Here is an 11978-nt window from a genome sequence, read left to right on the forward strand (position 1 = left end):
TGCATGCCTGGCTCAAACCACTATATGCTAGAACGCTATATCTATATGCGCCCCGCCGCGGTCGCTCAGTGGTTACGGCGCTCGGCTGCTGACCCGAAAGACGTGGGTTCGATCCCGGCCGCGGCGGCCGAATTTCGATGGAGGCGAAATTCTAGAGGCCCGTGTGCTGTGCGATGTCAGTGCACGTTGAAGAACCCCAGGTGGTCGAAATTTCCGGAGCCCTTCACTACGGCGTCCCTCATAGCCTGAGTTGCTTCGGGACGTTAAACCCCAATAAACCAAACCAAGCTATATCTATATGCATGTACTGACAAGCAGTGACGCTTTCGCTACTCCGTCGCCTGCTGCGAAGATCATGGACATAGTCGCGACTTCGCCGTTCTCGTCTGCGCCTACTATCCCGTAGTATTGGTGGCTTGAACTTTTCACATAACATCGTGGCGCCCTGTCGAGCGCGGTGATCACCACGCACGCACCTGTTCCGTGGCGTCCGATTTGCGTTACGGCCATCGAACGCCTGACGCATCCGGCGTCCTGGACGCACCCATGCAAAGTATAAACTAATCACAAGCTCAGAGAATTGGCCAATGGCTTCAAAGGCATGAATTTTTTTACAGGAAGTGAGAATAACGGCGATGAAGGAGGAGGATATCTCCAAGTGGCTGACAGGCAACAATAAGAGCAGGAGCCTTCTCCGATTCCTGCACGAAAATATCTTACATCATTTCCGATAGTATACACGAACCCAAATAATGTCTTTATGGCAAGTGTGCGAAATAAAAGAAAAACTAGCACAGACATGCATGGAGTCACGATGAGGCTCACGGAAAATCCGGACACACACTACTCGCTGAGGTTCGGAGCTCTTCAGTTATGCCAGTTGTCAAAATCCTCGTATGTCTCTTTTACCAAAATCTAACGCACTAGTTGAGCAAAGTTTAGTTAATCAGAGGGTTGTCGCGCCACCTGCGGCATTCAAATAAACTGTTCCAAGCTGCTCAAACAAATTTGGTTCAGTAGATGGCTGCTAGGCGCGTAGGTGGCGCCACCATTGGTCCAGAAACTTGCGGCTGGTTCTGGCTGGAATTTGATTGGAATTTCTAAACAGGAGAGGTTAAAACGCTGTGATCGGCCTTTCTTGTCGACGTCATCGCTGTTTCCTTTCTAGGACCAGTACGTAATTACATTGTAGATGTAACGACTGCGTCACGTTGTTGTCGATATCGGCAGGTTCAGGACAGCTGGCCTGCTCACCATTTAAAACTTCAGTATCAATTTAAAACATATTTTGCGCCTCAACGGTAAGTGATGCGTGGTAGGAGTAATATTTTTATTACCTGGAGCCGCACAACAGGCTTCGCACCACGTCGAAAATTGACTCCGCGCAACACACCGCGAGAAAAAAAAACAGCAGAAAACGAACGATAGATGACCATAAGACTGTGGCCTTTTTTCTCGCGTCTCATTTTTCGCGCTGAGTTTTCTTGCTATGAAGAATGAACTCTACCATTGTGAAGTTCAGTTTTGAAATTTAGGGCTGCTAATCCTTTGAGGCGAGTTTTTCAGAAAAGTTGATTTTCAGCCTCTTCATAAACAAGGAGCAATTAAGAGAAACTATTTAGCTTTAATGCCACATGTGCTTGTAATTAGGCGGGGTTTTTAATACGTGCATTAAAAATAGATTCTGTTAGCTTAACAGCAGTGTGGTAGCGTTGGTGAAATTAAGAATAAAATGTTAGTGCAGCTACAAACGATATGGCGAGAACTGACGCAAGACAGGCATTAAATTTAGAAAAGAAAATGCACAAAACCTACAGCAGACGATGTTATTAACATTTTAAAGTATTGGCAAGAACTAAGGCTTTCTGTACAAGGGAGAGAGAGAGAGAGAAAACACTTATTTCCCGACCCTTGCCCGGGTTGCCATCCCAAGTTGGAGCCCATGTCGCCCAACATTTGGGCGATATGGTTTCAAATTCAACCTTAAGATATTAAAGAATTGTCAATTTTATTTTGTTCCGTTTATTTGCTACCATGGCTGCTGAGGGATACAGGGATCACAGGCATAAAATCTAAAATAGAAGGATCTACACAGTACATGAAAGAAATGATCAGCTAAACAGAACATAGTGGTTAAGCTTATTCCAGTCCACACTAGTATTTTATTTATTACAGATACCTGCAGCGCCCGAGGGCATTATTGCAGGGGGGGGGGGACACAATAACTTCTTCTCATTTGGCCGAAAGTACATATAATAACAAATAGAATCACACAACTAATAGATGAGGAAAAGCATGCACTGAAGGAAGATAACCACGCTCCACAAATAAAATAACACTAATGAAATGAAAAAGACACGCGCAAGACAACTGCGCGCCACGTCATACATCAGATAAGAATGCGCGGAATTGACCTCCCGTGCAGCACTCAGTGACGCCGGCTGGTAGCCTGTTCCAGTCATTGATCGTCCGTGGAAAGAATGAGGTTTTGTAAACATCTGTGCGACACTTAATCTCTCGGATCTTCCACTGATGATCAACTCGTCTAGAAAAAAAGTGAGGTTGAAGCAGATACCGGTCTTTGTGAATGCTAAGCTTTCCAAAATAGATGCGATGCATGATTTGTAATCTCAAATGTTTCCTACGGTTAGCTAAAGATCCCCAGCCAAGGTGGTTTTTAAGAGACGTGACACTAGTTGAGAAGCTGTTATTGGACACAAATCTCGCAGCATTATTTTGGACGCGCTCGAGCATATCACATAAGTAAGCAAACTGGGGGTCCCATACAGGGCAGGCATATTCAAGAATTGGTCGGATGTAAGTGAAATACAGGAGTTGTTTGACATTAGACGCTGCTTTATTGAAATTTCTTTTTAAGAAATTAAGCATTCTGTAGGCTTTGGATGTAGTGTACTCAACTTGCCTCGTCCATGTTAGGTTAGATGAAAAATAAACGCCGAGGTACTTATATTCAAGTACTTTTTGCAAGGGAACATTATGTAGTGAGTAATTTGTTTGTAATGGGGAGCGCTTTCGAGTGAAAGAGACAAATTGGCATTTTGTGGCATTGAAAGACATTTGCCATTTTGAGCACCAGGACTGGATGGAATCCAAGTTTCGCTGTAGTTTTAACGCATCAGAGGAACTTTCCACAACATGGTACACGACACAATCGTCAGCATAGAGCCGTACTTTGAAGGTAAGATCCAAAACAATATCATTGATATAAATCAGAAAAAGAAGGGGTCCAAGAACAGACCCCTGCGGTACACCTGAGGAAACGTTTACATAACCTGAGTGCGAACCATTAATCAAAACACGCTGCATGCGGCCCTGAAGATAAGAATGAAGCCAATCGATGACACTGGGGTGCAGACCAAGACAACTTAACTTATGTAGCAATAGTAAATGAGGTACAGAGTCAAAGGCTTTCTTAAAATCTAGAAATACGCAATCTATTTGGGGAAATATGTTGGGGAAATATAGCTCAGAAAGCAATTTCGTCTAGTAGTTCAACACGAAAGCTTTATTTCGATAGTCGATGCTGCCTGAAATGTGACAGTGCAGGGTACAAAAAAAAAAAAATTTGACAGTCGTAGGCTACAGACGCTAAGATAGAATATGGGGAAGAACACGCTATTAGTATACACTGAAAAAAAAAACATGCTATAAATTATAACTAAATAACGCCGCTCAGTGAGAAACGGCTGTCATCTTCCCTGATTTTCCTGCTGCCTGGCGGTATTAAGTCGCTGCCATCCGTTCCGGCGGTAGTAGCACCCAGATGGATGCGAAGGTGTCCATAACAATGGACCAAGACACCGCTGAACAGTGGCACGGCGACAATTGTTTCTAGTTTTTAATATAGCTCAGTCCACTGTATATCCAGTCATAAAAATGACAGACTCGGCGAAAAATGCAGTCTTGGTTGGAATCAGCTGACTTTAAAGAAGGGATACGCTGTCTACTTTTTGTAGTTTTTTTTTTCTGCGGCTAGTGTTAATATTGGCGCCGCTTCTGCTCTTAATACTATTCTTACTGCGGGCGTTCCTGCTGCTGTTGATTTTTTTAGGCCTGCGATGCTACTGCCATTTTTATCGCTTTTGTTGCTATTGTTCTTGTTATTACTGTGACTGATATTGTTTTGGTGGCGACGCTGCTGCTGTTGCTGTTCCTATTTCTGTTGTAGCTTTGTTATTGTTGTCGTTGGGATGGCTGCGGTGGCAGTGGTGGTGCTGGTGAACGTTGGTGGCGCCGCAGGCCGGCAGTGATCTAGTAGGCGCACTCGTCCGGAGTAGGAGGTGGCGGCGCCGTATGGGGGCAGATGAAGGCGTCACTGAAGCCGCTGAGCGACGGCAGCGAGAAGCGGCACGCTCGTTCGGCCAGGCCGCGGTGCCCGTGATTCCGCTGGTACCAGTTGATACACAGCCCGACAAAGAAGATCTGTTCGGGCGTCAGGCCGAACTCCTCCCTCTCCTGGCGGAAGTGTCTAGCGTTGTGCGGCGCCCTACGGACACCCTGCGGGGAAACAGTGTGTAAACACTTTCGTTAGGCCAGCTGCGAACAAGGTCATCCGCCGTACCTTGCCACAATCTGTCTGCGAGCACATCCCTTCCACTGCGAGGCACTGCGTTGTATAATGGGTGGTACTGACTGCAGGTGCCGCTAATAATTAATCGCTGTTTTGCGGTGAGCACGTTCTACACAGGGAGGTGCGAAAAAAACGCCGCTGCTCTTGAAAGTAAGGGGATTTCGCGAAATTAGTACATAACCAACAATAAAGTTTGGAACAAACTAAGAAAATACTTCCCACCTGTTACTCCCTGACATAGGTGAAGCCCAAATTCTTTTGCTGGGAGATGAAATCGGTGGCATAACGCCGCCGCGCAGAGAATGGCTCTTTTGGATGTCGTCGTTTGGTCACGAACGGGCTATGCAGTACCGATCTACCACCAACCCCTACTCCCTGATATCCCTTGCCGAGGGGAAACTTGGAAGTTCACCAACTCGCCGCCCGGTGCCAACTTACCGACACACCGCTGCTGATAACCGTGATGTGTCGGTTAGATCCTGACAGCCAACTGCAACGAAATGTTTCGCCATGTAAAAATACTTTTTTCAACAGAGGGTCCTAAAAACAAGAGCGAATATGGAGACTCTTCCAAAAGTCGTCGTTTTTCGAATCGAATCTGAAAACAGGGGCGGCCGTTACCAAGTGCCAAAAATTACGTATAATTGGTAACACTCGGAACCACTATAGGGCTCCATGATTTAGTTGAGTCGCCGCCTCGCTGCTGCCCATAGAAACCGCAGCGAGCGGACACGCGTTACAAGCATGTGCTGCGAGCGACGCGAACTCCGGTCGCATAAATTTGTAAGCACTTCAAACGAACGCCCGCAAACAGGGACCACTTTTTGTATCGCGGCGTCTGCTTTCGTCCTTCTATCTCCAAAGAGATATGGCGCTGTTGGTGCAGCGGCCGGAATCAATAGAGATGATGCGGTCTTTCGATTCATTCTGTCCAAGCCAAGCAAGGACCCCACTAGAACGCCACGTGAAAGAAAACAGTGCGCCATATGCCACCCAACTTTCGCTGTTTGTAGTACTTCGAAAACGCATGCGGCGTGCGCGTTCTTGCCCCCGCGGGCTACACAGTATTTCGGCATGATAATCGCACCTGCAATTTCTAAAAGCTTTACCACAGTACCAAATGAAGGACTACCAAGCTGCCTTTTAACCTCCTGCCTTTCTCTTCATGCCATCCGTAATCCGTTCACTCCCAACGGGCTTGGCTTGAAGAGGGTTCGCTTTCCCGGACCCTACCTCACATCCGGTAAATTGCTTAACTGCGTGAAACGCCGCCAGATGCACGCGTCGTCAGCTATAGAGCTTTTTAAACGGTTGTAATAACTGTACTAGTTCTCTAAGAAGCGCGGAACTTTGTCACGATCAGTTTTATGACATACCCAGCACACTAAGAGGAGTTTTAACCTAAGAAAAATTTCGTTGCAGTTGGCCTTAAAGGAGACATTGCTTCGGAGGCTCCACGATGCCCACCGTTCGCACTTCCACATGCCTCCCAGCTAACAGCGTCCAGGAGGTGATCAGAAATGGCGTCGGAAGGTGGCGCAGATATTGGAACCCCTTTACGAAGCCACGGTGCTTACAGAGACTCTTTTCATCGCCTCGAAATATTAGCGAGCGCTCTAAAGGACAACGACCTATTACACACACTGAGTAAGCGATCAGCACGCGGTTATAAGCATTGTTCAAAACCTGCCATTGGATTCCTTCCGATGTGGAAATGCGGAAGTATCCCTCCTCTGCACAGTCGTTACCCACATCTCTACCTTCGAAATGCGGCGGCCACGACGAAGGAAGCATTAAGAACCAAAACCTTAATGCTGCGCAGCGTTTTTGAAAGTTCGGACCTACTTTGCACCGCCCAGGTACCTCGGGCTATTGAGCAAACAGAAGGACACGCTAACCTTGTACGCATTGAAGAGGATATCGGCAGTAACTGCAGCCTCCAAGATCCGCCTTGATATTTCGCCGTCACTCCACCTCTGGTCGAGGTATTGTCTCCGTAGGCACTGGTACTTCTTCCTCAGTGCATTGAAGAAGTCATATGACCACACCCTGTCATAACTGCCCGTCTCGTTGAAGATGTTTGGGCCGTACAAGAACAGCTGGCTCGCCTGCGATATCCGTCACTGTTATTCAGTATATCAGTCTGGTTTTAAGTAGGCATTCAGTGAGCTTTCATTGCCGTTAAAATGGAGTCATAATAGACAAAAAGGATTGTTCTCAATCTCTCCACGTCGAACAAGTCCTTTAGTAACTATTGCAAGTTCGGCACTGTCGTCCGCTGTTGTGTCGAACCTGCAGAGTTCAGGCTGATGTGCGCGAAAGCCTTTTTTCCAGCTTTATTATTCACAAGCACACCGGCTCAGGCTCGTGACATCATGTGACGGGTAACACGCTGGCCCAAGCAGTATGGGTGCCCCTACACAGAACACCTGATAATGGCCTAGCTTAGCTCTCATGCCGAACGCTCAAGCTGGTCATGCTTTACGAATCAGCCGTTTGCAAGCGAGGTTTTTCGCGCACAGCTCGACCCACGACCAACAAAGGCTAGTGGTGAAAGAAGTGGCTACAAGTTAACCGCCATTCAGCCACTCAAAGAGTCAATTGCTTCGCTCCGTTGTTTGCGCTTGAGACGAGGGCTGAGAACACGCACCTGCTGTACGACCTTGTGTCCGATAACAGCGTAGTTGAGAGAGTAGGACTTGTCGAGCGGGGGCACAACGGTGTCCAGGCCGAGGTGGATTACGTTGTACACACTGACCATGTATGGCAAGCCTGTCCTAAATGGAGGCACGAAGAACTTGCTCGTGTTCGCCGTGGTGTCCAGAAGTAGGCTCACCATATACTTGCTGGTGATGCGGCACAAGCTCAGGTAGTTGTCCAGGTAGATCACATCTTTCTGGTCTGGCACGTGCGTGTATAACCTGCGCGGACCCGTTTGGAGCTGAAATTCCTCCTCTTCACCATAACCCTGAGAGGAGCAAGGATGTTTTCCTTAAGTAGGGACAATGCACTATACCTCCCTGAGAGTATATGCGGTATGAAATATTACAAGATTTCTCATTCATATCACCAGATATTGAATGCCTAGGAGCACGAGTTGGGAAGTTCGTGATCTTAGTTGTGTATCGTCCTCCAATGGGGCACAGAAGAAACTTCTTGCAATTTCTTGACACGTTTTTTTCCTTCATTGGTGCAAAACAATATTCATGCGTTATTCTGGGAGATATAAACATAGACCTTTCATCCAATGACTTGCACGCCAGCGAACTAAAGACTCTTCTTTCTACATACGATTCCGAAAACAGCATACGCATGCCAACAAGAATAACCACACAGAGTGCAACACTGTTGGACGTATGCGTAACAAATTTAGAACCTCATGAATTTTATTCTGGAGTGCTCTCATCTGACTTGAGCGACCACTTGCCATTATTTTTTATTGCGGTATCCCAAAAGAAAACCAGGAAAGACCCGGATGCGCTGCTTCATACGCGTAGAAAAATCACTGATGAAACTCTGCAGTACTTTGCTCGTCTGATAGAAAGAGTTGATTGGAGTGAAATCTATAAACAAAAAGACGCTAACAAAGCCTTCGATATATTCTTCACCTTGTTACGTTCCTCGTATGATGTGGCATTTCCAGAAGAAAACGTCATTTCTCGTAGAAACAAAAAATTCCGAAAACCATGGATGAATTCACTTCTTTACAGTCGCATAAAAACAAAGGACAAAATGTACCACGAATTTTTACACAAAAGAGACCCAGGTTTATTTTTGAAATTTAAAAAGTACCGGAACGCACTAACATCCGATCTGAAGAAAGCTAAGGCAGAATACTTCCATAGTAAATTCGACAGCATAAGAGAAAATCCTAGAAAGGTGTGGGATGCAGTAAATGCACTCACTGGAAGAACTAAAAAGTGTTTAAACATTACTGAAATCACCATTGATGGCAAGATTGTGCGCGGTGATGCTCTCGCCAATGCTATGAACATGCATTTTATTAAAGTAGGCTCGAATGCCTGTACAACAAAGAATTGCACTGATCAGTCAGTATCGACCATAGCACCGTTATGCGAGTCAATTTACATGCGCCCAACAACTCCTCACGAAGTAGAAATGTTAATAAACAAGCTTAAAAATAATGCTGCTGCTGGAATCGATGTCATCCGCCCGATTGAGTTGAAGTATATATCCGCTGTGATATCCGTTAGTTTGGCCTTTATTATAAATCTTATGTTGTCCACAGGGGTCTTTCCACAAAAGTTAAAGGTAGCAAGAGTCACCCCAATATATAAAGGCGCGGGTCCTGAAAACTTAGCAAATTACCGCCCTATATCCGTCCTGCCTACGCGTTCAAAAATTTTTGAAGGTGTCATTCATAACCGATTAGTGTCATTTTTTGATAAACATAACATTATTACAGAAAGTCAATATGGTTTTCGAAAAGGGAAATCAACGGAGCAGGCTTTGTTATACATTAAGGATAAAATAATTTCTAACATAGAGGATCGAAAATACACGGTAGGACTTTTTCTCGATATTAAAAAGGCGTTCGATTCTATCCAATACAACATCTTACTACACAAATTATCTATGTACGGTGTACGTGGTGTTGCCCTGCAACTTCTCTCTTCTTATCTTTATGATCGCTATCAAATAGTACTCATTAATGGCTCAAGTTCATCACAGTTAAAACTAACTCAGGGTGTCCCTCAGGGATCGATATTAGGACCGTTGCTCTTCCTCGCGTATATTAATGATATTGTGAAAATACCTGAATCACCAGAGATCATTATGTATGCAGATGACACTAATATTTTTTTCACATCGCAGGAGATAACAGCACTCGAAACCAAAGTAAATAACTACCTAGTGCACCTGTCCAGCTGGCTGAAGGAAAATATGCTAGAACTGAATTAAAAAAAGACAACATTTATCGTATTTCGCCCAGTTAACAAACCACTGCACAAAAGAATAATACTTAAGTTTGATGACCAATGTCTTTCCTCGGTTAAAGAACAAAAATTCCTTGGCGTATGGTTCCAGGAAGAATTGTCATGGACGCCACATGTGAATCATCTAACAAATGAACTAGCACGAACCGTAGGATGTTTATACAAAGTAGGGCACATAATTCCTCTATGGCTAAAACAATTGTTGTACAACTCTCTGTTCTATTCAAAACTAATATATGGGATGATGGTGTGGGGAACCACAACAAAAGGTAATTACAATAAGCTCATAATACTGCAGAAAAAGATATTACGTTGTTATGAAAACTATTATGGACGTTACCAGCTCCTACAAACTTCTCCTTTGTTCTTAAAATATAAAATGCTGAGGGCCGACCAGCTATACTACTATAAATTACTTCAGTTGGTACAACTCCGGAAGCTGCACATTTGCGACAGGGAAGAGAACTCTACTTATCCTTTCCGACACAATAAAAGACGCATGCCAAAAACTAGAACCAATTATGGTAAACAAACAGTTCCTTATCAAATGGCTTCAATTCTTAATAAACTTGAAGGTAACTTAAATTTCGCATCTAATATTAGCACATTCAAAAAGCACATTAAAGATGTCCTAATAATATCAGGTGTTTTGTACGGGGAGTGACGAGTACTTATGACATGCATACACAGGTTGTATCCTTCTCTTGTACCATGGTTTTTCACTTTATTTTTTGTTATAAGTGTCCTTCAATGTATTGTATACTGAACAAAATCTCTGTATAATATCCTTGCATATTTTTGTACTTATCATACTCTGTTAACGTTGTGATTATAATGACATAATTTACCCACATTCGTTTTAATTATGTGACTTGCTTTCTTCTTATGTTCAAATTTGTATTGCACTTCCGTCGACTGCAGAGGAACAGAGGCCTCGTCAGGCACCACAGCCTTTAGCTTCTGCCCCTGCAGCAGATGCTGTAACTGCTCTGCTCAAATAAAAAAAAAGAGAATGTGCAAAGATTTCAATAAACCATCCGGCCTTATATAGCAGTGGCCACCTTGACACCTGTTCGCTTTGTCTGCTGGGCGCGGCGCTATCGTTGTTGCTCTTTGCGCAAAGTATCCGTGTTTGGTATACACTTACGCAGTGTATCACCGATCACTTTTCCACCGCCTTAACTACGATTATTCTTGACGATCACTAAGTCCATCGATCCTGGCAGGCATGCAACCAAAAATTAAGTTTCACTCTCTTCACTAGCCCTAGTTTCTTATTGTCAACCGCAAAATGTGTTGATCACGCCTGTCGCCATAATGTCACTTAGTCATTGCAGGAAGCGGTTTTGTCAGAAAATTGTTTGCTGCAGTGCTTTGTCGCCGCGTTTTGTTTGTTGTTTTTGCGCGTAGCAAATAGAAACCCATGGCGATGGTTGCTTGTAAACTTCAGGGGGGCGGCCTGTTTCATATTAAAGCACCGTTATACTGCCAGTGTGTAATCCGAAAATGATAGCTGAGCCACAAAGGCTTACCTGTCCACTTCGGCGACGTCGTGCAAGGCAGCGAAGGTATAGGGTAAGATTCGCAAGGTGGCAATCTTGTCCATCATTCTCAGCTCGCTCTCCTCAGTTGGATTGTGTAGGGAAGTGACGAAATTTATAGTAGAATGAGTGATGCGCTCCACCATGTCTACGAGGTGCTCTGTGTCGTTGCTGTCCACGTGGTCGTTCAAGTAGAGCCTCTCGGCGGCAAAGGGCATCAGCCTGCGTCGTGGACGAAACCTGCTTGTAACGGGAAGTTTCTCTTGCGCAAGTTATGGCTAGCGAGTTAAAGGAATAGCAAGACACGGGGCATAAATGACGCACTAAGGAGCTTTTCACGTCTTGTGAGAGTGTTGCAGTTCGTGGAACCCGTTTTCTCCATTCCCACGTCTTCTCCGCTCGTCTCTGTATACGTTTTAACGCTTTGAATTCGACTTCCAATCATTCAACATCGTTCACATCGTTCGTCTTCTAATTCGATAGGGGCAAAAGATTCTGCCAGGCGATAGTTCCAAATAGGGCGGTTCGCCGAAGCGTAAACAACAAGCGCTTCACCGAACGTCCTATAGACGCTACCAGAAAGTTTTTCTGTTCAAGTCATGGGGCGTACACTAACGGACAAAGTCCATACGACCTGGCAGTCCTCAACGAGCCCAACCGACAGCCGAAATCGAAAAACGACCCAAACGGTGCGTTTGAGGACTAGGGAGAACCAAAAGGCGCTGTTGCCAAAAACGGGAAAAAAGGCACGTAGAACGCCCTCTCTCATTGCAACCACGCGACGCAGTGCAAGCTATGCGCCTAAAATGAGCCTATTTGCTAAACTAAAAATGGTCTGCGGCTGGTTGATGCTCTGCCTTTATGGCGCATTGTTCGCTATCAAGCTTA

At 45.0% G+C, this 11978-nt stretch overlaps 1 protein-coding gene across 1 annotated transcript; it reads right to left on the reverse strand.

Annotated features, from left to right (window-relative positions):
* Positions 1 to 4272: 4272 nt before the first annotated feature.
* Positions 4273 to 11236, reverse strand: LOC149352200 (uncharacterized). The gene is made up of 4 exons (XM_089575676.1): positions 11082 to 11236; positions 7242 to 7512; positions 6490 to 6699; positions 4273 to 4518 (listed from the first exon to the last, which is right to left on the reverse strand). The coding sequence occupies exons 1-4, from the start codon at positions 11234 to 11236 to the stop codon at positions 4273 to 4275; spliced, it is 882 nt and encodes a 293-aa protein (XP_089431802.1).
* Between the last annotated feature and the right edge of the window lie 742 nt (positions 11237 to 11978).

The sequence above is a fragment of the Amblyomma mixtum genome, chromosome 3 (genome assembly GCF_055824585.1).
Source record: "Amblyomma mixtum isolate Tamu chromosome 3, ASM5582458v1, whole genome shotgun sequence".
In the NCBI taxonomy this organism is placed as follows: domain Eukaryota; kingdom Metazoa; phylum Arthropoda; class Arachnida; order Ixodida; family Ixodidae; genus Amblyomma; species Amblyomma mixtum.